This window comes from Eulemur rufifrons, chromosome 23 (genome assembly GCF_041146395.1).
Source record: "Eulemur rufifrons isolate Redbay chromosome 23, OSU_ERuf_1, whole genome shotgun sequence".
NCBI classification, from domain to species: domain Eukaryota; kingdom Metazoa; phylum Chordata; class Mammalia; order Primates; family Lemuridae; genus Eulemur; species Eulemur rufifrons.
This window is the reverse complement of record NC_091005.1, coordinates 23121829-23147950: the sequence shown is the minus strand read 5'-3', so window position 1 is coordinate 23147950 and position 26122 is coordinate 23121829. Positions and strand designations below refer to the sequence as shown.

General features: G+C 39.6%; 1 protein-coding gene across 2 annotated transcripts in view; it reads right to left on the bottom strand.

Annotated features, from left to right (window-relative positions):
• The window catches only part of CDH13 (cadherin 13), a 986514-nt gene that overhangs the window by 359265 nt on the left and 601127 nt on the right, over nucleotides 1-26122 (bottom strand). For both annotated transcript variants that reach the window (XM_069497958.1, XM_069497959.1), the window contains one exon: nucleotides 2952-3096. In XM_069497958.1, the coding sequence (XP_069354059.1) occupies nucleotides 2952-3096 (145 nt within the window). The remainder of the gene's footprint in view (nucleotides 1-2951; nucleotides 3097-26122) is intronic.

The following is a 26122-nucleotide window of genomic DNA, read 5'->3' as shown; positions in this document are numbered from 1 at the left end:
GAGAAACAGATCCCATTATACTGAAGGTGATTCAGTGGGCCTTGCTGTCTGATCGGAAGAGCTAATCATTTTCTGTCAGGACCTAAATCAGGTCACCTGACAGAACTGCACAAATACTTCCCCACAGCTAGGCCTGCAAGGAGTCCATGGTGCAAACCATGGGAGCAGGAGAAGAGATCGGATGAGTTTCTTGTGGCGCACCCAAGGCCAGGAACAAATGTGGGCTGTTGTGCATGGATGTGGACGAGTCTGAGCAGGAAGCCAGAGCAGATCTGGCAAGAATCTGACCAGAGAATGGAGGCAGATGTGGCAGCGTCTTATCAGCAGAATGAGGAACTATTCATCAAGTTTTGAAGCCAGAGGCAAGGACACTGATTCTGTCTCCTCCACCAGCCCTGTAACTTTGGGCAAGTTCCCAAACCTCTTTGATGTTCAGTTTTCTCCTCTGTAAGATAAGGATGGTGGTATCCACCTCTCAGGGCAGATAGTGGTCGAGTGGATGAGACAATGTGGTGATATAAAGCCCCTAGCGCATAGTAAGTGCTCGACTCAATGCCATGATAGACTGATGGCTGTTTTCACCATGAAATTTGTGGGACAGTTGAAGGAATACATGATTTGAAGGTAGATTATATAGGTTGAATCCCAAACACTGTCCCCCATCTCTGACTTCTGTGAACTGGGAAAAGTCACTGAACTTTTTCCAGGGTTAGTGTCCCCCTCTGTAAAATGGGTGCTGTACAATGTCTACAACACACAGGATTCTATGAGCCATACTTAAGCAGAGCACTATGGAAATAGGAAAGGCGATCGTTTTCACAGCCAGTGTTTGTTGTTATAACTTTAAATGTTTTCGGTTAGAGAAGGGTTTCTTTCCCGAATTCCCACTGTCCTTCCAAATGCTTCAGGAACCATCTTGCCTGCAACTCTCTTACAGGCTGCTAAGTAATATAAGTAGCTTTTCTTCTAAAAGTTTTTTGCAACATTTCCACATTCTTGACCCCAAATCTGACCAATTCTATTTCAATTCCTGCTCTATAGTCAAACTCAGAGGGTGATGCAAAAGAAAACAATGAATCAGACCAAATTCTGCATAGCCAGACGAAGCTACTCCATACAGACATCCCAGTGTTTATGTATTTTTATAGGATGATACCAATCATAAATGGACATTTAGGGTGCTTTGTGTTTTGCCGGAGAAGCATCTATCCCTCACTGAATAGCTTTGTGTTTTAAGAAATCCAATATGCATAAAAGATTCTATTTTTCTTCAAAAGTATGACATGTATATAAAGCAATAAAATCCAAAATTCTTTCCTAAACTTTAAGGAAGGGCACTGTGGGAGGAAAATTGGACATCATCTAATCATATACACATATAATATACAAAGACATGTGCAGGCTCACAGCAGCCTTGACTATAACCACTGTCATTTACATTTAGAAGACTTGTCTGGCCCATCCAAATTCTAGTCACTCACGTACGGGGCCCGGGTACCACAGATGGAAACTAGGAATGATTTTTCTGTTCCGCTCAAACTCCGGCCCCTTTAATGGCTTTCCCCATCAGTTCTCCCAACTTGTTATGCACATCAGCTTGTTTAAGAAGATTTCTGTAAACATCAAACTCAAATCCCAGGCTCTCTCTCACCAGAAGCTATCTCTCCCTCAAAAGCAGCCCACTGAGCAAAGCCCCATGGACAGTCAACCCTGGTGACCTGACCTACCTTCACCTGTCCTCTCTCCTTCCCTCCAGCCTATTATTACTTCTCTGCCTCCACCGCTCTCCCAAACACCCTCCAGCACGTGAATTCACTCTCATTTTTGCAGAATGTATTCAAAGCTGTGAAGGGAGAGGGTCGCTCCTGCCCTTGAGGGATCTGGTGAAGTGCATGGAGACCCAGCTCCTTGAAGCTGAAGGGAGGTTTTAGGCATCTTGCATACAATTATTCACCTGGGAGTCTGGGAGGGTTACCATGACAACGCTTCCAGAGCCTCATGTATCTACATGTCATTGATACATCCCATCAAGTCAGTGAAGGGGGAAAGAAAAAACAGTCAAAGCAGTTCTTAGGCTTCCATCTCTCATCTGATCTCTGCCGAAGGACTATTTTCCTTATTTGTTTGGGCATAATCTAGATGCAGCAACAGTGTTACTGTTAATACAATGTTTTTTCACTCAAATATATTCTAAAGCTTCGAGTCAAAGTCTAGCCTAATAGGAATTTTTCTATTTCATTCTTCACATTCTCAAGCATTATACTTAGAAATAACTTCTGCTGCTGGCCACAGAATAATTAGTATGTACTGGACCAAAAAAAGAGAGTTCTAAATTCTGAAACCTTCCCTGATAGAGGGGTTAAACAGAGGACAGAGATAGCAGGAGCTCTGTCATAACCTTGAGTGATTTCCATAACAGTAGGTACCCGTATTTCCATAGAGAGAGAGAGATAAAATATCTTGCCTTTGGCCCTTTGACAAATTGCTTCTTCATGCCCATCTTCTAAGAAAAGGGAAAAAAGTCCTACCTGTTTTACCAAAATAGCTCTTATTAAAAGGCAATTATGAAAAGAAATAATGAGGAGTTTGTAGTGGGAACGTTATTCTGATCAAAGCTCCACTCTAGCACAAAGTTCAGCCTCGGGCCCTCAAAGGGGTGAGCTAGATATTTACATGGTGCCCAGTGTCAGCTATGCATTAGATACTTCAATGGCGGTATCCTTGGAGGATCATTGTCAGAGACAGCGGAGGATATTTTCAGAGCTTGGAACACCCTGGTCCTGCTCTGTACTTCAGCCTTCCAACTCTAGCTTCTACCCAGGGAAGTGTTATGCCCATCTTGATACACGCCAACAAGTTGTAACAGCAATAAGACAGTTTCCCAAACCCCCAAAGAACATTGTGTGCCACTTTCCAAGCCATTATGCCAAAGACAAGCCAACTTGACATACCTGTTGGTGACCCTTCCATGACGTGGCCGACGTACGGGCCTTCCCGAAAGATTGGTCTGTTGTCATTCTGATCAATCACAATGACTTCCAGAGGCACCGGCCCCTCGAGAGTTCTGCCATTGACATCAGTGGTCTCCACAAACAGCTATTTGAGCAAAGAGGTTGGGGGAGAAAGAAGGCATTCATTCATTATGAAAACTGAAATCAGGTTCTCTGGAGAAAGTATGTTATATCAGCAATTTTAGGAGCCCTTGGCAATATGCAAACTTTGGTCTCAATGGATAGTCACTGGGACTAGAATAGAAACTAAGCATTTGAGAATAAAAGGCAAAGATTGGTTCACATTAGATCCCCTTTGGGAAATTTATAATTAATTCATCAAATCTGCAAAGAAAGAAAAAAAAAAAAAAACAAACCCCAAAACCAAAACACAACTTGCAATCAGCCATAGCTGAGAAAATGTGCTTACGTTGTTTGTTTTTCCAATATCATAATGCTTAAAAATAATGTTATGCTAATAAAAATAATTGACTAAGCAGTTATGAACCAAGTACATTAAGAGATAACCAACAGTGTTTATGGTAATGCTTAGGAGAAATTCAGGTCAGGAAGTATTTGTAGAGGGCCTCCCTTAGCAAAAAACAGCAATTGCAGGGGCCTGCATGAGATCTGGGCTGTCTACAGACCAGGTCCTTTATATCTTTACAATCTAGGGGGATTTCACAATTCTATATGGAACTACCTTCAGATCTCAATGAGAAGGCACCACACAGAAACAGCTTTATTGTTTGTCCTGGGAACAAAGATTTATGCCATGGCATTTCCAGTGAATCACAGTGACCTTATATTCTCATTTTCTGTGCTTAATTCAGCCTTGATTTAACTCAGCGCTAACAGTAACATTTCTTCTTGGATATAAATGGTGATCTCTGCATAGGAGGTGACACAATATTTTGGTCAGAAAAGGGCATCTGCATTTGGAATCTCAGCACAACTCTTCACTGTCTGTGTGACCTGGAGCAAGACATTCAATATCTCAGTTTCCTCATGTGTAAAATGGGACTAATAACAACACCCCTTATTAGGAATAATAACCGACAATTGTCCCATGCTTACTTAGGCTCTATACCGTATTAACTCACCTAAGTCTTACAAGGACCCTACAGACCATTTCACAGAGGAGGAAATGGAAGCAAATACAGGGTAAGTGGGGGGATTTGAACTTCGGAAGTCTGTCTCCAGAGCTCACATTCTTAACCACTGAAGCACTTAGTTTAAGGCCTGCCACATAATCTATCTCAAGAATGTTAGCTGCTGCTATTGTTGCTACTGTTACTCTAATCAATAATATTGTCAAAACTAACCCAAATTAGGAAAATGAAAGAGAAACACACTTGTTACAAATCAGTACAGTCATATCACACTTGATGGTATTGTAAACCAGGGTGATCCTTTTTGAAAGCAGCATGGCAAAATTTAACACAAACCATGAAAGACTTGTATACTTTATTCCATTTAGTTAGCACTTCTGATCCTATTTAAGTTGTACTACATATATGAAAATATCTGCTGAAATGTTATTTCTAATAATAAAATTACACTGGCATCTCCCTAAATGTCCAGTGGAAGGGGACTAGTTGAATAAATATTTGAGTAACAACATGAATACATTAGAATACAGCCATTACATAATTATTACACCTGCTGATCTTCTTCGAATATTGAGTGAAAATACATAAAACGTCGTGTGTATCATACCTGTGTAACATACAAATACCGACAGAATTTGAAGGCAGTAAGTAAAATGAAACCAGGTATGTGTGGGTGGGGGATTTTTTTTCATTTTTCTTTAACATTATTTCATGTTTTTCACTAGAAAATTCACACACACACACTCACACACACTTACTTGGTTTCTAGGGGCAGATAAAATAATACGAGAAAAAAATTAAATCAATTAAGAAAAAAATAAGTGGACAGAGCCTTCAAACATCTACACACAAAGGAGACTTTACAGAGAGTGTACTTCCATGCTTTTTTTTTTTAAAGCTCTTATGAGAATACTGCTAACAAAGGAAATCAATCAAAATGAAGCTTTGAGGACAATTTCATGTAATAACAAAGGTCTGGCTTTTTTGTCTTCCCCAAATAGTCAAGGACCTGACTTTAAATCAACCAAAAAAACCTATGTCTAAGGATAACAAATTCTAAGCGTCTATAAGACTTGACCAGTATCACAAGCCACGGGTAGGATAGAGAATCAGAAATCACATTTGCCAAATATACGAATACATCGATCTGTCTCTAGAAAAACAGACAGACCCTAAGGAGATACACTTGATCAGGATGAATGCAAAATGTTGAGCTGAATCTCCAAAAACTAATTATGTAAATAGACAACCTGATGATATTTTACGTTACAAAACTGTTCAGAGTTTGACTCTCAGACTTTTTCGCAGAGAACGATATCAACAGAAGCCAAGACTTTGAGAATGGTCTCTAAAAATAGCAAAATGCTGTTAAGTGGCATTATCTCATTTTGAAGTTAATTTAATAAAAATTATTTGAGGACTCACTACATGTCAGCCATCGTGCTGAACATTGGGTGTACAGTGGTTAACAAAACAGATACTCTAGAGAGACAGGCAATAAATAAAATAAATAAAAAAAATATATGAACAAGATAATTTCAGTTAGAGATTAGGACTATGAAAAACACGAAATAGGTTTCTATACTACAGCTTCACTATCCAAGGCTAGCAGCCCCAACCACATGTGGCTGTGGAAATTTGAATCTCAGTTCTCCTGTCAAACCAAGCGTGTGTCAAGTGCTCAATAACCGCCTGTGGCTGGTGTACACCGTATCAGACGACACAGATGTAGAACATTTCCATCATTGTAGAGATCTAGCACCGGGCTGGAGTATGACTGAGAAAATGTGTGTGTATTGGGGGGCATGCACCTATTTGGGATAAAATGGTGAAGAAAATCTTATTGCTGAGAGAATATTTCAGCTGAGGCTTGAATGACAAGAAAACAGCCAAGCAAAAATGCACGGAAAAAGAGCTCTGGACAGCAGGAATAGAAAGTGGAACCGGAGGTAGGGACAAACTTGGTATTAATTTAGGAGCAGGGAATGGTTTAAGATCAAGTCAGAATTAGGGCTCCACTCAATTCCAATGGAGTAGGTTAAGGTTTATTTCCATACAAAATTCTTTGCATAGAAAAATTTGAGCCAGGTGAGGGGTGAAGACTTTTCTATGAATTGCTGGGAAGGCAGAGATGAGGAAGGGGAAGAGTATCATGCTTGTTCCTGTCAGAGGAAGCATAGCAGACCGAATAAAACATATAACAGGAAATATTAGTGTTTTACTGAGGTGCATGTAGTTTTTAAAAATCTTATTGATAATGTGGATAAAAATGAAGCATGTGCATGAAAAAGCTGTTAGTAAATACAGCCTTATCTACCCAATCACTTACTAAAAAGAAATCTGACATTCCTGTGAGTTTTCATAACTGTTCTCCTACGAAGGTCAGACCCACAGTTAGCAAATGCCAAACTTTCTGAAGCGAGGCTTTTAAATTCCGGCGGGTATCTCCAGTATCAGAAAATAAAAGTTCAATGGTGTTCTCGCCTTCCTTCTTTCTTCCTAATTAAAATACCCCAAACACACAAATCCTCAGTTTGAAAAGACTAGAATAATGTTTGTTTCCTTTGAATGACATGATAGATTCCAGTGGCTGTGTTTGGGGCTCCAAAGACAAAACAAGCTGGGATGCATTCAAAGGGAGGCATTGTGACGCTTGTTCTTTATGTTTGAAGTGAGATGCCACTTAGTAGGAACCTACTGTGAGAAAAGGCAACCCAATAACTGGCCCCACTTTATGCCCCCTCCATGCTACACTTACCAGGCTTTGGTAACTGTCATTTCACTCTCTGTCTCCATGAGATCAGTTGTTTTTAATATGTATTTCCCACAGAACAATATTTGGTAGCACAACAAAGTGACTATAATAATCAGCAGTAAATTAGAGTATACTTTAAAATAACTAACAGAGTGAAATTGAAATGTTCCTAACACAAAGAAATGATAAATTCCTGAGTGTTTGGATACCCCAATACCCTGATTTATTATTTGACATTGTATTCCTGTATCAAAACATCTTGTGTACCCTATAAAGATGTGCAACTATTATGTACCCTTAATAATTAAAAATAAAATTTAAAAAGGCTGTAAAAATAAGAAAAAAAAAAAAAAAAAAAAGAAAAGGCAACACACTGGCAGAAAGCAATGGAATAATTGCTCAAAGGAAACGGAAACCACTCAGCCCCTCACTGCCTGTTTCTAAACCATCTCCTCAGACTTGAGGACTTCTAAGTTTCAACTGTTGTCTTACCTGGAAATGAAGGTGTGACATATAAAAATGTCTGCTGTGAAGCCAGAACTAGAGGGGACACTCAATATATTACAGCTAGAAACAGTTATCCAAGGTTGGAGTGTCTAATAACTTATTCCAGGGCAGGTAGCCTGAATGCTGACCAATTATATGTTTGACCAACCTCTGTGTTGTGTGTTCTGGTACCCTTTCTATGCAAAGTTCAGTTCCTGCTGGGAGCTGGTTAGAAATGCAGACTCTTGGGCCCTGCCTAGAGCCTACTGAGCCATTTTAACACCATTGCCAGGGAATTCTGTACATATTACCATTTGAGCAATGCTGGTACTGGGACACAGGGGTTGGACATGGAAGTCCAAGGGCCTTGCAGAACTTGAGAATGGCATCCTCAGGTACAGCAACAGGAAAATAAGCTCCAAACAGGAGGCTGAGGCTTGCCATCTGCTAGGAATTCTACGGTGTGGCTCTTGGACTCATTCATCACCCCCAGGCACATAGGCTAGGCAGAGTAGATGTCTGTGGATCTGTCTGGAGGAGCCTTTTCATGTACACACACACACACACACACACGCACATGCAGACACACTCACTTACATATATACGACACACAATAAAACACACACAGATGCAGACACATATATACGTACCACACACACATGCACACACACATTTCCCATAAATGTCAATTTTTCCAATCTTCTTCTAATCTTCAACTGTACATGATGAGCACTTAAAAAGTGTATTTTGTCTGATCACATTCTGAGAAGCTATCAAATAGAAAATAGGTTGAAGAGAATTGCTTATTAATTGAAAAGTGAAATGTTGCAGAAAACAAAGTAAAATGGAGAGGTCCCAGAGATGGGAAAGTTCGCAGAGAATGGTGCATGAGGGCTGGGGGCCCTGCATTGCCTCAGCCTTGGAGTGACTGTTGGGTGCCAACACTGCAGTGTTAGTCTCTCCCATTGAGAAGGAGATCCGTGGGAGGGGTGACTCACTGTGCTTTATCATTAGAGGGGCTATGGGTCATCTAGGGGGAATCTTGTTAAAAATTTAGATTCTTTAAAAATTTACATTTAATCCAGCACTTGGAGAGATTGTGGTGCTAGTGATTTCCTGCCCACTCTTTGGAAAGCTTGGCCCATTGCATAAGGGAGACAGAGAGACCCCCAGCCTTGGTGGCAGTGGCGGAGGAGCGAAGCCCGAGTAGAGGGCTCTAAGAGCTGTGCCTGCACCTGGATTCAGGAGCCCTGGCACTGAGTCCTCCCCATGCACTGGATCTGGGCTCTGAGCAAGGCACCCATCTCTCTGAACCTTCATTTCCATATTACTAATAACATCCTACCATGGTGACCTCACAGGATCTTTGTGTAGATTAAATAACACATGGAAATGTCTGATACAAAGCTGGTGCTGAATTTTAATCCAAATATTACTCCACAGTTTCAAGAGGCTGTCTTTAGTCTTTGCTAGTGAGGACAGAATTATTGTACATTTATAATAATTTAATCAAAATGTTCTTAAATGTCATTATTTGAGGCAGGGATATTTGATCAACTAGTAAGTGTGATAAATGCAGTAGCATGTTTACCATTTGGCACTAAATGTTGTCCAGAAGGTGGCCCTCTCCTAGGGACCAAGAAAGAAACTCAGAAATCCTCCTCTTCCTCAAACAAAACCTTCTCTCCTGTCCCAGCCACTCCATCAACAAGCCCTGCCCACGTTGCTTATTCTACTTCCTGAATGCACCATCTTCTCTCCATCCACCCCACCACCTCCTGAGATGAGCTTCTGTCACCTCATACCAGGGCCACTGCACAAGGCGCCAAATGCATCTTCCTGCACAGCCACGACTGCCTGCCATGGGGCTTCTAGGTTGTCTTTGTAAAATTTTTATGTATTTATATCACCCCATCATGGATGCCTTTCAATGGTTTATCACTCTTAGGATAAACACCAAATGCTTTTGCTCTGAAAAGTCTTTCTATGATCTGGCTTCAGCCCACTTTCCAAAAGTCATTCCATGTTACAAGACATCTCCCTTTGTTCCTTATTATCCAGCTAAACTAATTTTTTTCTCAGTTTTTCCAATGCCTCATATTCCGTACTGACACAGGTGTTTTCACATATGACCCTCCTACTGAGTATAGGCTTCCTAGCTGTATCTCCTTGTTGCCTCTGCCCAAATTTCAGACCTTTAGACCTCAGCCCAAATGTCAAGGAGATCCTCCCTTGCCCCTCCGGACTAGCTAAGGTGTCCCTGGCTTATATTCCCATGTCATCAGCACCCTTTGTAACACTTTCCATAGCATTAATCACCTATCTGTACGATAATCCAATTAAGGTCTGCCTCTCTGTCTGGCCCCATGAAGGCAGGGGTGTGGCAAATGCTCTTGCCCATTAGCCAATTCTGGAGGCCTAGACCCAATGCCTGGAGCATAACAGGCCCCTGATGTGACATGGATTGCATCATGCCCTCATCTGAAGAGGCAATACCTCTTTAAGAGACTGGAATTCAGTTTTGGCCTCGGCTTTGGCCATCTGTCCTTTCCCTCTAATCCTGGCATATGAGAGCTGACAGTTGGTCCAACTCCACGGACTGTAGGCCAGTTGACTCTTTACTCAGTTTTAATTAATGAACAAGAACCCCAGTGGTAAACAATATCAAAGTACATTAAATTGATTACTTGCTTTTTTAAAAGAAGGCAACTAGCATTTATTTGGTGTCTACTGCATGTCCAGGTTTTTCATGCATTATCTCATTTGGCTCAAAACAGTGTATTCATTGCAGCAGATAAATGTAAGTAACTTACAAACTCCATGATCACAAAGCTGATTTATGATCAGGCTGGATTCAAACTTAGGTCTGACTCCAGAATTCACGCTTCCCCCACCGTGCCCACGTTTATTAAATGTTTTTGCATGGACTCCCCTATATTTTTTGCCTTATTCTCTTTACTAATTGTGCTATTTACTTAATAGTTTAGCTTTACATTGATTGCTATTTTTTACTCTTGCCTCATCTATGGCAAAATTATCCATGAATTTAGAAGTATGACGAGCTTCTTATGTTTTTATCAATACACATTAAACCACATAGTGAGCTTCTAGATATTAGGTAGCACCCTGCCACAAACCACAGGTTGGGAAATATTATAGTATCAGCCTAGCTACAACATGTTCCCTTTTGAGACATCGCAGAACTTCCTAAAAAGAAGAAAAATGTTATCGTTATGAATTTAACTCTCAAATGACAACATCGAACAGAAGGGGGTGGGGGCAGGGGATGCAAATTGCCCACCATCTGTTTAAAGCAAAAATACTTTCTCCAAGGGTGGAGACATTAGGATACCATATGAACGTGCACTCCACTTGAGGGGGCACAGTAGATGGGTACCAGGATATTAGTCCTGATGTTCTGAGTCCTGCATATGGGAGGAGAAAAGGGGCTTAACTCCTGAAATGGGGGAGGACGTTAGGAAAAATCATGGGAGCCAGAAGGGAAGCTAAGCTGGCAGAACAGTTTTAGCTGAAGCATGAGCATAGAAGTCCACTTGGCCTCCCTTTCCAGCACCCGGCACCTAGGTTCCTCTATCCTCCTTCCATGCTGTCAGGAATGGGGGGCATATCCACTAGGGACGTGAGCCACCCAATCACAATATGCAAACTGATGATTCTTCAAACCAATTAATGCAGAGACTGTCTCTACATAAAATGCTGGACAAGAATCCCTTTAAAAAAAACAAGAACATAATGAACCACATTGCAAAGCATGTACCTTTGAAGCTGGCCTTCAGCTTCACAACAAATTATTAACATCTCGTCCGTCCTCTGGCTTCTCCTCTCATCTCCAATCAGGAAAGACACAATTTAGTCTGACAAAATCTGACACTGTGATCTTACCCAAAGGGATGAACTGATGAAAAACAAAATGTGCTACAAGATTTTTTGGGCGAAAGCCAAAATGGAGAAGCTGGCTCTTAAAAGCCATTTTTTAAAATAATATGAGATGACCCAGGCAGCAGATGTGAAGCCTGGATCAATGGAACAAGAAACAAAGCACGACACACACAGTCTGTGGACTCATGAGTTATTCTGCAGTAAAACAATTCAGGAAGCACTTCTATGACCTTTTTGAACTCTGATTCTTCTTTGGGCAAAAATATTCAAATGAAGCAAAACACACAGGCACAAATCACTTTTTTGAGGTGATACAGTTCAACATCTGGTTGTCAGTGGACTGTGTGTCTATGCATGATTTTCAGCCATTAGTTTTTGAATCACATAAAATGAAGAACATATATTAGCTACAGCTCTTACACAATGTAACTCAGTTTCCCTTTTGCAGACAGAAAAAATGAATGTTTTCCCTCCATGTTACTTCTCCGGGACACAAAAAATTTCAGACATGGATGCTGCCATTTACCCTGTCTCTGGAACACCTCTTGAGACACTTCTACTTGAATGAGTGTACAAGTCACAAACAAAAATGAATCTCATGCTGTTCATTCCAAATATCTTTTGCAATACAGTATAGTAATAATGCTGGAATTATAAACTGATCCTTGGACGTTTGCTGTGTGCAATTAGGGTTATACACAGGTATGACAATGGACATTTCCAGTTAAACATAAGTTCAGTGTAGGAACTGTATATATGTTTGACTCATATAAAACCTTGAAATGCAGATGAAAAATAAGATGCCAGTGTTTGTTCCCAGATGAAGAAAAGCGAGAGCCTCCGATTGTGAGGATGCAGTCATGTAAACCCGGGGCTCACTCCAGTGGGATTTCAACTTGATACAATCTTCCTGGAAGGCAGTTTAAAAGTGTGTTTTAAGAACCTCAAAGATGTTTACAGCTTAAAAAAACCACACATTTCTGTAAAGATTCCATGGAAATAAAGAAGCCCACAAAGATTTTTGTATAACTATGCTACATTGCTTATTTATAGATAGATGATTTCTAAAAGTTGAGAGTGGTTGGAAGATTTTTAAAACAATATTTTCTACCATGGATACGATGTTTGTTGTGATAAGAAATAAAATGATAAACTAATCCTAAATCATTTTCTTAACATGACAGTTAAATTGCCCTTACTTTTTGCACCTGAGTCCTTATTTATTTAATATATTATGAATTCATTTATTATAGACTCCTTTGGTAGAGCCTTATGTATTCCGCATAGAGATGAGAATATACTCGTAGTCCAATTAAATCCTAATAACTTGAGGGGCAGGAGCTCTATTTTCTAAATATCCCTTCTATAACTAATTTAGTGCCTGTACAAAAAAATATTGATAGGTATATTCATTGAGTTTCTTTTTATTTATTTATTTTTCTTTCAGAATATTATGGGGGTATGAACGCTTTGGTCACATAAATTGCCTTTGCTCTGCCTGAGTCAAAGCTATAAGCATGCCCATGCTCCACCCAGACAGTATGCACTACATCCATTAGGTGTGAATTTACCCATCCCCTCCTTCCCCCTCCCACTTCATTGAGTTTCTGCACTTTCCACTTTCTTTCCAGCCCCCAGCATCTCATAAAGATTGAACAAGTGGTTCTTCAACAACATCACCCTCACTGATTACTGAAATTACACTAGACTTGTAATCAGAAGCCTGCCTTTAAATTTCAACTCTGCTGCCTACAGAGAGGCTGTGATAGAATAATTCCCTCCCCACCACCAAACAAGATTTCGATGTCATAATCCTTGGAACCTGTGGATATTTTAGGTTACATGTTAAAAGGGAATTAAACTTGCTGATTGGCTGACTTTAAAACAGATTAGCCTGAATTATCTGGATGGGCCCAATGTCATCACAAGGATCCTTACGAGGAAGGAAGAAGAGAAGGTCAGAATGATGGGATGTGAGAAGGTCTTGACTAACCATTGTGGGCTTTGAGGTTGCAGGAAGGGACCATGAGCCAAGGAATGCTGGCAGCCTTTAAAAGCTAGAAAAGGCAAGAAAATGGAGTCTTCCCCTAGAGCCTCCAGAAGTGAATGTAGCCCCGCAGACAACTTGATTTTAACCCAGTGTGACCCATGCCTAAATCTACAGAACTGCAAGGTAACAAATTTGTGTTCTTTCAAATCACTATGTTTGTGGTTATTTGTCACAGCAGCAAAAGGAAATTAATACAGTGACCACACAACTTATTGTCCAAACCAGAATCTTTTTAGAATGAAAGTAGGTACTATGGACAATGAAGTCAAAACAACAGGTGCAAACCTAAAGAGTCCTAGGGAAACTGGGTCATGTGGTCATCCTACCTTATTAAGTAATTTCAGTTCTGCATGTCTCAGTTTGCACGTGCAACACATGGTGTTTAGAATATCACTCTACATGGTAACAAAATAAAAAGACAAATGAACATGTGTAGCAGAATTCCCAGCAGGTAGGAAATTCTAAACAAAGATTTGTTAGACCACAGGGGATATGGTGAGCTTGGCATGCTGTCTGCCTGGCAAAACCACCACCAGCCAGGGCCATGCCCTTGGCCAAAATTTCCAAGGCAGTCCAATGAGCAACACCTTGGTAGTCTCCCAGCAGAGCAGGGGAAGGGAGGCTGGGCAATCCCACAGGTCCCCCACCCCCCGCCCACCACCATAAGGGAAATCATTCACACCCAGTGGATCTTTATTTAGAAATTTGCAAATGTGGATGCAGTACCCTAGGTTCAATTCACATTTATCAGCCATTACCCCCTCTGAAATTGCTTTCCTTTCCCACTACGTTCCCGCCACGTTTCTCTTGGACACCAATAACTTACATTTCAAGTTATTTTCCTTAGCTTTATTCACTTATCTAGGTTAAATGTCATTATGGACCAACTCCTGGAGAGTTCCCAGGGAAAATATATTTTTAGCCTTTTGTAACATTCTTCTTCCTTCATCTATACACCCTGTGTACAATCCTCCCCTTGGTGGACTCGATATGGTGTTTATCGCTCCCTGTAAAAATTATCAAAGGGGTGATAAAACGTTTCATATTTGTTAGATTACTAATTAAAGATCTTGATACTATTATCAAATGTTCTTTGAAAAGTGTGCTCTGCTTAGAGCTACAGTATTTCCTTCGTCAATCTGAATTTTTACTTTTTAAGTATTTTTTTCACCAAACATAATGAAAATATTTTTTTCTTATGTGTATGCATGCTCACAACCACAGTGGACTTTGAGGGCGTTTTTCTATTTAGCCTTTGAAGTAACTTTAATTGTGTGGAGGAAATCTATGCAGATATCCAAAATAATTTTATTTAAGCAGCTCAGGTGAAGTCCTAGAATATCCTCTGCCTCAAGAGGGGACATGGGCTAAAAATTTTAATTGGCTCAAATAGAATTTATGTAAATCATGGATGATGGAATTGTGCCAGATCCATTAAGGATATGTACAAGGGTTAAGGGGATTTTTGTGCAAAGATGAGAAACACAATACTTTTAAAACAAAACCATAGGAGAAAAATTACAGGGGATTTTACTTCCACTTGCCCTTTTCTCTTTCCCAAAGTGAAATTCAGAAGAATAGAAATAAATGCAATACTTCTTTTTAGTTTACAGATTTAAAGTCATTTAGTTAAATAAGTATTAAGATATGTTTTATCACACATGATGTTCTCCAAAAATTAAGGTTTATGTATCAAAATTGAAAGTATAGCCTAATGAATTCCAGATAGATTAAAGTATTAGAAGAAAAAAAGGCATTGAATATTTATGTAATAGAGTGGAGAAGGCCTTTCTAAGCCAGTATTAAAATCATAACTTATTGTATGAATTATTGATAGATTAAACTACTTAAATGCAAGTTTTTATACTACTAAAATATCAAAATAAAATAGATAGAAAACTGAGAAAAATATTTGCATCATATAAAACAGAGGCTTATTATTTTGAATATACAATGAGTTGGTTAAAAACCAATAGAGAAAGAACAATTAACAAAACAAGAAAACAAAAAAGCAAAAAATATTGTAAAATTAAAATGAGGATCTTTTTGATTATAAAATTGCCAAAATAATTAGAAAAAGCCAGTAGGCAAAGGGAATAAATTCTCATACATTACCAATGATATTAAAATAACATTCTGAAATGCAATTTGTCAATATACATCACAAGCCTTGAAAATTTTACTTATAGAAATTTAGTCTGGCGTGTGTGTGCGTGTGAGTGTGTGTGCATGTGTGAGTGTGTAGCAACATGTATACTCATGTAAAAATTGCTTAAAAATAGGAAAAACTATAAAAACACTATGTTCTAAGAGGAGATTAGTGAAGTACACTATGGTATCTGCACAAAGTAGAACATTACATTGCAAAAGCACATTAGGGAATGTAAAAATACATTAATGGTATAGTATTCACGGTATAAAGTAAAAGAAAATCTGACTGAAATATAATATATGCTAAATAATGCAATTTTCAAAATATAGACAAAGGTATCACACTATTAAGATTATGCTAAAATATTAACAGTGGTTCTATTGATTCATTATACTTTCTAGATTTCTATACTGGGAATGTGTTAATTTCAGAGTTAAAAAAGAATCAATAAAGTTTATTTTAAAATTGTAACTTAGACAGTGACTATAAATTGACCAGAGTTTATTACAAACGGGGAGCTCTAGGGAGCTGTTAAACTGCAGGACATCTAACATCTCCCGGCATTGATGATTAGTGAGAAATAAGCAAACATTAAGTATATAAGAGATCATCAGTATTAAAGTAGAATGCAGGGTGTAGCTGGCTTTTCTAGTCTTCACAGTTCTCTGATGTTGGGACAAAAAAAGAGTCTTAATGCACTTGACAGGACTTTGTAATAATGCTCTTGACAGAACGTGGTCTCCTCAGCTTTATTTTCCTAACTATCACTGTCATCATTGCCTGCTTTTTCTCCGAAGCTTCACTTTTAATCTCATTCACAAATTCTGAGAACCAGGAAACAGCTGAGATTCCAAGAATGAGCTTTAGATTCAGGGAGACTGGACTTCAAGTCCCCATTCTATTCCTTGTCAGCCCTGTGATTTTTAAAGTTACCTTCTTAGAATTTCAAGTTGCTCATCTTTAAAATGGAAGAGTAGGACCTGCCTCACATAAAATAAATGTTCGTAAAACGCTTAACAAAACACCTGGCACATGGCATGCATAAAAAGCATTAAAAAAAAAAGCTGGCCTGATTGTTTTTCTGACTCTCATCAATGTCCATTTCCCTGTAAGACCTTCACAGTAATGAAGAAATATTTAGGACCGCCTTCCTTTCATCAATGCCAGTATGCAGTCAAGTTATCTCCTTTGATCTTCCACATTTTCCCTTAAGCATCTCAAACTAACACACTGTCTTTGCAAGAGAGGAATCAAAATCAGCTTGTAGGTGAGTATTGGTACAGTTACTGAGTGGAAGAAGACTAGAGCCCACCAGCTTGATGCCCAACCCTTGGTGTACACACCCAGTCTATCAGCTGCACTTTCAAACTACATTCTGAATCTGACCTTCTCTCACTCTCTGTTGGTTACGCCCTTGGCCAAGCCACCATCTCTTACCCATGTTAGTAAGATTGTCTAGTTGCTCTTTCAGCTCTTGCTCTTGGCCCCACGCTCTATTCACCACAAATCTTTTCAAATTATTTTTAAATATGTTAATTGGACCTTTCGCTGTTCTACTTTCCAACTGTCTTATATCAACTGTGTTCTAAGTTCTCACTGTGACCTACAAGTTCTTGATGTGAACCTTGGATATACCTTTGATCACATCACTCTCTCCACAGTCATTTAAGTCCAGCTACACACTCCTTCTTGGTGCTCCTCAAGACTTCTAAGTTAATTTTTATTTCAGGGTCTTTGAGGATGCTCTTCCCTCACCTATAACACTGTTTTTTCCCAAAGAGTTTTCATGGTTTGCTTCCTCTTTTCATTCACATCTCTCTTCAAAACAGAAACCTTCCTTGACTGCTTGAGTGATCAAAAATAGGCACTCCTTCTCATTGCCATCCTTTGTCCCAGTGTCCTTTCCATGGCTCTTATTGCTACAGATCTACTATGCAGTCATTTATGTGTCTACCACCCCTACTAGAATGTAAGCTCACAAGGGCAAGGAATGTGTCTGTCTTGTTCCCACAGCACAATAGGAGTGTCTTTCAAATAGATTTTCAAAAAATGTAACAAATGAACGAAGAATTAGCTAAGAGCTTTGAGTTTATAAGAAAATCCATCCCCCTCCTTTTTTCCTAGTGGACACATCAATAGACAAGAAAGAAATGACATCTGTATTTTGAGGATTCCCTGAGGGTGAATGAACTCAGCCAAGAGGCAATGCATTAAGGATTCAGCAAAAGCATATTCTGCCTATTTCAAAGGAGAAAAAAAAAAAAAAACAAGTTCAATGAAGTTTTTACAACTGTCAAAAGTGTGCAAACATATTTTACATGGGATTATTCATTGTTTGGCAATGACTGATAGCAAATGATTTTGTTCTGGCACACATATTACTAATAAGCATATTCAAATGAAAGAAAATAAAGCAAGTGGAACTTAGTACAAATTCTAGTTCACCAAAGTGATCCTATCTATCCCTGCCTTTATAAATGAGGCAATGCAAGTTACAGAAATAGACTCATATTTCTCACATAAAATCCCTCTTGACTATTCTTATAACCCTAGATCAGCAACTCTTCTCTTTTTACTTGTACAAAAAAATAACTTAAGCAGCCAGACATGACTGTGTCATAATTAGATGCATTTTCTTAGATTCTTCTGGATTTTAACCAAGATTGCACAATTTTCTCTCTTTTTGCCAGATACCCCCACCCCAGATTAGTGCACAGGTCCTGGCTTAAGAGCACAGACAGTCCGTATTACAATCAGGCTGCATTTGGCTTTGCTACAGACCAGCCAGACTCCCCTGGCACAGTGCCAGCCAAATTCCTTAAATGTCCTGGTTAGCCCAGAATTAAAGTGCGAATGTAACTTGTTCCTTTTGCTCATGACATCCCTTTCTTCATGCATCTGAGCCATACAGAGAGAAAGTAGGAATATAGTCCTGTGCACCACCTATATTGTACAACAAATGGCCCAGTAAGTATGCCACTGCTGTGCAAAGTGTACGTCCCATTAAATCATGATTTATCTGACATCTCCCTTTTCTTCTGAGCTTTGTTATATTGCATCGTATAATCCTGCCAGTTCTGTAGGTCACAAATAATCAAATACTGGTAATTCCATAGAGTTCAGCCTAATATTCTCATTCAAAAGCATTGAAAACAACAAAACCACCATGTGGCACTGTCCACAGTCCTGAACCATTACTGCAAAGGTGATGATGTTTCTCCAACCCTTGGGATAACTTGGGCAACTTATCCCTCTCAGGCTTTGCCCCAGGTCAGAAAAGTTAATGATGGGATGGAAGAAGTGTGAGTGTGGTGCATGCTGGGGGAAGAGTTGCTACTAAGAAGTTGCCAGGAAGAACAATGAGATATTTTCGTCATGGTTGTCTGGTGAAAAAAATCCTAGTTAAGAAGAGTAAACAATCTCGCCTTGTGGGAAGATGGATAGAAAACTTAGACCCTGAACCCCGACACTAGGTTTATCCCCAAATACTGTGTTCTGCTATTGCCCTCCATTCAGATGCCTTCTTTTCCCTTCCCCCTATTTTAAACTCTTTTCTTTATTTCATTGCTTGTCTATGTATTTTGTATAGATAATCCATTTGGTACATATCATCTTCTCACTTCTCTTTCAGTTTAACATTTACTGAGCATTTGGTATGCTTGGTGTTGATGGTAAAAAAGAAGGGAGGTTGTGAACTTCACTCTTCAAGTGTGTCCATATTCTAGCAGGGGTGAGCAGATTCATGGAATTATTTTAACACAATTGAAGACACACAGCAACCTAAGAACAGCATAATTCAGTGAGAAGAGAATGTTTAATTCTGTTTTGTAGGTCAAGGAAAATTTTCTAAATAAGGTGTTGGCCAAGCTAAGTTTTGGAAGAGTCTTTTAGGAGAACAAAAACAGAGGGGGGATGGAATCCTGAGGATAGAAAATTGTGAGTATGAAGGTGTCAAGTATCAAAATACTCTAGAACAGAGGTCAGCAAGTTACAGTCCACAGGCTAAATCCAGACTGCTGCCTGCTTTTGTGAGTAAAGTATTGGAACACAGCTACACTCACTCTTTCATTTATTATCCATGGCTGCTTTTGCACCAGAACAGTAGAATTGAGTAATTGTGAAAGAGTTTGCATGGCTCACAAAGCCTGAAGTATTTATTATCTGGCCCTTTACAGAAAAGTTTTTGATCCTATTGTAAATCATTCAGTGCAAAAGAAGGAAGCAGTAAAATATCCAGGGAGAAATATGAATCTTGATGAAGATTCCAAACCCAACTTCCCAACTTGAAATCTTCTCTCTCTCCCATTATCATTTATTTATACAATAGATATGCATTGTATTCCTATTATACCTCAAGTTCTGTGGTTCTGTGCAAGACTCCTTGGTTTATAATAATTAGTCTTAAAATAGTCTTAAGATTTCTTAAGCTCATCTCAAGCCACCATTTAGTAGGATAAAATAAGAATCACTTAATTAATTGTCAAACATGGAATAATATAATAAGGAGATCCCATTTATTTATTTATTTATTTATTTATTTATTTTTTTGAGACAGAGTCTCACTCTGTTGCCCAGGCTAGAGTGAGTGCCGTGGCGTCAGCCTAGCTCACAGCAACCTCAAACTCCTTAGCTCAAGCGATCCTCCTGTCTCAGCCTCCCGAGTAGCTGTGACTACAGGCATGCGCCACCATGCCCGGCTAATTTTTCCTATATATATTTTTAGCTGTCCATATAATTTCTTTCTATTTTTAGTAGAGATGGGGTCTCGCTCTTGCTCAGGCTGGTCTCGAACTCCTCAGCTCAAACGATCCGCCCACCTCGGCCTCCCAGAGTGCTAGGATTACAGGCGTGAGCCACCGCGCCCGGCCAGGAGATCCCATTTAGACTGTGGGTGGGGATTGTTCAGAAAAGGTCTCTCTGATGGAAGTTGACAGGGAAGAGGAGGGAAAGAGCTTGTGCAAATGTCTGTATCTTTGAAATACTGCAAAAAGCCAGAGGGACCTAGCAGAATGAGAGACCTGGAGAGGGTCTGGGACATGAGGTGGGACTGAAGAGGTGAGCAGGGCCAGGCCAAGTGGGGACAATACTAAACATTTTGGCCTCTTTACTAAGGGCAATTTAACAACATTAAAACCCTCTCATGGAGCCACTTTGGAAAACAATCTGGCAGTGCCTCAAATAGTTAAACATAGAGTCACCATATATGAACTAGCAATTCCACTCCTAGACATATATCCAAGGGAAATGAAAACATATATCCACATGAAAACTTGTACAGCACTTTAGAACGTTATTCATAATAGCTAAACTGTGGAATCAACTCACTGTCCATCAATGGATAAATAAATAAAACGTGATACATATCTGCACAGTAGAATATTATTCAGCCATAGAAAAGAATGAAGTTCTGATACATGCTACAACATGGGGGAACCTTGAAAGTATTATGCTAAGTGAAAAAGCCAGACACAAAAGATGACACATTGTATGATTCCATTTATTTGAAATGTTCTGAATAGGCAAATCCATAATGACAGAAAGCAAACTAGTGGCTGCTTAGAGCTGAAGAAGACGGGGAAAAAGGGAGTGATGGCTAATGGGAACAGGGTTTCTTTTAAGGTGATGGAAACGTTCTAAAATCAATTTGGGTGGTGATGGTTGCACAACTCTGAACATAGTGAAAATCATTGAATTGTACATTCTAAATGGGTGGATTTTGTGGTGTGTGAATTATATCACAATAAGGCTGTTAAAAATAAAACCTCTTATGGGTTAAGGAGGTAGAGAAGGGTGGTGAGAGAATAACTGTCTCAGATTTGAATTCAAAGATCATTCTGAAACGTGTGGCGAATGGACTGAAGAGGAGCAAGAGGACACTGGACAGGCTAGTTGAGAGTCTACTGAAAGGGTGGAGGGACAGATCCTAATGGTCTACACCATGGTCAAGATTTCCTTGATGGAATAACAGTGAGCAAAACTCCTGTTTACTGAGAACATGTAGAGAATGGTATGTTCTAGTTAAATTTTTTTTTTGAACCAGAGGTTCAGAGTTGGCAATCTTGGTTATAATCCTAAGTCTGCCACAGTGGTAGCTGGTCCTGGGACCCTGGGCTAACCACCATCTCCATTCTCTCATTTGCAAAATGGCAATAGTAACATGTGGCCTCCTACACGTGGGCCAAGTTAATATAAATAGATATGAAAGTACTTTTCAGTGTACAGCAGTATATTCCATGTGGATGCCAGGTTTCAGAGAATTAAAACTCAAGGATAAACACTCAATACCAACAAAATTAAACAAAGTATAATCCTTCTCTGCAAATTCAGGAGGTTGTTCTAATGCCTGAGGGCCCCAGAATCACTGTTGTGAATATCAGTGATTAATTATAACCTGTAGGTACCAAGAAAGCAGGAGATGGTCCTGACATTATAATGACTGTAGAGTCACAGGCTGAATGAAGCTTTTAAAAATGAATACATTAGTAAAAAGAAAGTCTAGATGTTGCCTTCCCTGGCAGGTTTCTTGACACTTCCAGAGTTAATCCCTCCTCTGGGTGCCCCCTGCTCACTGCAGAGACCTTTATGACAGCTCCTGGGACATTGTTGGCAGGTATAAACTCCTACATCTCCCACTAGACCCTCAATTATTTGTGTGTTTTGTTGCTTTTCTCCCAATGTCTAGCATATATGAGGTGCTCAGTATTTGTTGGTTGAATAAAGGAATGAAAGAAATCAATCAATGAGCAAATGAACCATCATTGAAGGAGTGCACTAGAGCTTTCTGTTTGTTGGTTTTGTTTTGTTTTGTTTTTGGAGAAATAAGATACAAGCGATACTCCCTGAAGCTGGTGATTCATTTACACTCCCTGTCTGCTCTAGAACTACTGAAGCAATGGCCTCATTGCAAGGTGCACACTGTCTGCCTTACACATCGTTGCCTTTTCCATGGAGGGTAGCAAGTGCTGCTCCAAGGAGACAGTAGCTGCAAATGTCAAAGGCTCTAATCTCATCGACATCATGCATCTGTAGCTGGAGGACTCCATTTCCCTCTTCCTGTGCTCCTGAGCCCTCTCAATTATCCCAAGTCTCTGGCCTTCCCAGTAACAGCCCCTTATTTTCCTATGGCCCGTTATTTTTTTTCACTCAGTGAGTTTCCAGTTTACAGCCAGCCATACTGAATTCCCTGCTCTCTCTCCTATTGCCTTGCGTGGCTGACCCAGAGGCTCCTTCACAGTCTGCCCCACTCTGGTTCTAATCCAGGCTTCCATCTACTGGTGACCCATGGGCTGGATCTGGCCCTGAGATATGCACATGGACGTAGTCCTTATAATGCTCAAAAATTTATTTGCTGATGTCTTAAAACAGGAGTGTTTAATGAATTCCAGATTTCTAGATTCTCCCCCAACACCAAAAAAAAAAAAAGTACATATGACATCCTGGTGGCTGTGATTCCTATGTGGCAGCAATCTGCTAAAATGGCAGTTACTCCCCTATAGAAAGCCTGGTCCCCACAACCCCAGAACTATGGCTGAGAGTTTCCTTTTATTTTCATGCTTGCTCTATGGTATTACCTGCACTCATCTGCAGCCGCTTCCTAAGTCACAGGTATTTGGGTTTCTAACACCTACAGCCAGTGGTGGGGGCTGCAGACCAATCTTCACTTCCCTTCACAGTCCAAAGTTAGAGAATCTTTCTATAGTTTGGGTTCAAGATGATTCCTGTCAGCTTTTTCTCTAACACCTTAGAATTTTGCAAGAAAAATCACATGTAGTTCTTCACATAGAGTCAGCACCAATTTAAATAATTTCAACACCAACGAATGGTGTATGGCACGCTTGCAAGTTGACCAATTTGCTGTGCTGCTAACTAATTCTGTTAAATTGCACATTGCCAAGAGCTTTCTGTCCAACTCTACAAAGGAAGTGGTATAAGACAAAGTCAGCTTTAGAAAGGTAATTCTAGGTGATCTGATCTGAATTAGCATATTAATAACTGACAGTTGTTTCACAGGGGGATTGATGGATTGATGCCCTTTGTTTCTGCAAGCGCAGTTTGAGCACAAACTAGTTTTCAAAACAGTAAGGTGAGATATCAGTGAGCCACCTTAATTTCAATCTCTACGTGTCTTCCATGTACTTTGTCAATGAACTTTATGAAATGTTTCATTAACCTTCAGTTCTCATTAAACTATTACCTGGTAGCATCACATGGCTTCAGTATCCTTTAGATAGTACTTATAACTTAGCACTTTCAAAGATTTCAAATTCAAACTAAGATATTGGCCTTAGGATATTTTTTTCTTCTCAGATTTATTCCACAGCAGTTTCTAAACCTTTGGATCCCTAAAATCAGTTCAATAACTTCCAACTTTTATAATCTAAGACAAAGATCTAATGGTCTTCAGTGTGGGGCTGACTGCTTGGCTGATGGTGACATGTTCTGATTCTCCTTCCTCTAGCTTGGTCTACATTCTCTAATCTGCAACTGGAACTAATGACAGAGAACCTCAAAAGCAGCTGGGTTCCCTCCTATTTTGATTTGCAGCACTGATGATCTGAAAAAAAAATCTTCAGGATATTTTATCAGAAAAAAGTCTGTTCTTATAGAAATAATGGTTCTTTTGTTTTAACTGAGATGAACAAGGAAATGCTCTCATAGGTGATACACATTTTTAGATTATCATCTCATTTATGTCATTTGTTTTGACCTATTTGTCTTTCTTCTAAATCAGGCACCTGCTTCATCCTCTGTCCAGTCTACCACTCTCTAGCAATGTCTGGTGTCAACACAGTCTACACTTTCCCTAGATAAGTCTTGGACAAAAAGTCAGGTTCCTTAGACTAGTTCTTAAAAGGATATAGTCCAAGACAGCCAAACTTCAATGCAGGTGTGACCAGCTGTGCCAAGTGCAGTTGAATCATTCTAGAACTACCCAAAGCCTAGTTCCTGTGATGCCTAGCTTTTACTGCAGTTGGGCTGTATTAACCACTTCTTTTGCATAGAGCTTTTGAAGGTTAGGAATGAGCAGGTGAAGACCTAGAAACAGTGATTTATTCACTTAGCCCCTGAGGTTTAGCCTTGACCTGATCTTTAACTTAGCACCTATTCAAAGTTTCCCTGACCTTTTATTCTTAATGCCATACACAATTTCTTTCTCTTCACCTGTCTTCTTCCTTACCTGGCATATTCCTTTGCTTCTCCTATTTCTGTCACAGCTTTGCATATATGACATGATGTTTTATGAAACTTGCTTCGCTCCTTTATCGCTAGTTTTGTTTAGTAATTTAAATCTTATTCTCCTTGTTCTAAATGAAAAATATTGAGCGTTTCAATATTTTATATTTCTCTGTCCAAGAAGTGGGTTGTGAAGTAGTGATTTACTGTTCTCTGATACTCAATTCAGTCTGTTTTCTGTATACCCAGGAAGAACAACAACAAAGGCTTCTCCTGCCAGGAGAAGAGAAACCAGCTCACTGGACATAGCTGCATCTGCTTTCCTTCACTGGCTTTGGTAACTTCTAGGTCTCTACATCTCAAACAGTAAAACTGGGATGCTACCTTTGCCAGGTAGTGAAATGCTGGGGAATAAAGGCCAAAATAAGGAATGTCAAAGTGAATCCTAGACATCAAGACCTTGATAAACAAACATGCCAGGATTTTTATAAAAGAACAGAAGTTATCATATTAGTAGGTAACCATGAGCATCACAATAAAAAATGTCCCTCTCCATTGTAGTCAAGTGGCAGACAACAAGAGGCAAGAAAAGAGAATTACTTTGTAAGATGTTTGCCCAGAGAACTCTTATCCATCCTTCAGTCCATGCCTAAGCATCGTTTGGAAGTCTATTATACTGCATATATGTGTATTTATATGTGCATATCTATATTTTTTCATACATATCTTAATGAATAATGATTAAATACTAATTTTTTTTGGTGGTGGGGGGCTTTTCTTTTTGTTGTGAGCTCTTTCAAGTTAGGGACAAGATTTTACCTAGCTGTGATTTTTCTAGTGCCCAGCACAGGGTTGGACTGCATATCCCCATAAAATCCCAGCTGTGACTTCAAGAGGAAGATGGCACCATTGTCTTCCCTCAGAGAGAAACTGCTCATATCCAAGAGTACTGGTGCCTAGCCGTTTGTTCCCGGCAGACATTCCAGAGTTCAGAAGGACAACACTAGAGCTCACCAAGAAAATCCCCCCTTTGATTTCCATGAGGCCACATGAAGAGGGTGCACCATGCAGCAGAGTCATGGGGATGAGTCTAAGTAGGCATCTGGGCACCACATTGAGATTCCTTTCCGAATGTCCCAGAGGCCAAGTTTGAGCAACAGAATGAAAGTAGAAACTTGTGTTCAACAGATAGAATCAGAAAGTTTCACCTGGTGTCTTTCATTCAAAATCAAACCTCAAAAGATTATGATTGTCTAAACTCTGTGTGAATTCCTAGCTTATTGCTTCTAGAAGAGGAAATCTAGGTAACTCAGTTTTCACAGCAGAAATGACTTTTAATCAACAGTTGAAGGCAGACAGCTTCCAAATACTAAAGTTCACCAAGAACATATGAGAGATGGAGTGATGTGATTTAAACTTAAAAAGATGAGAGAGAAGGTGGACCAATTTCCCCAGATAACACACACCCAAGAAAAAACAATAAGAGCCTCCTCACTGGAAATG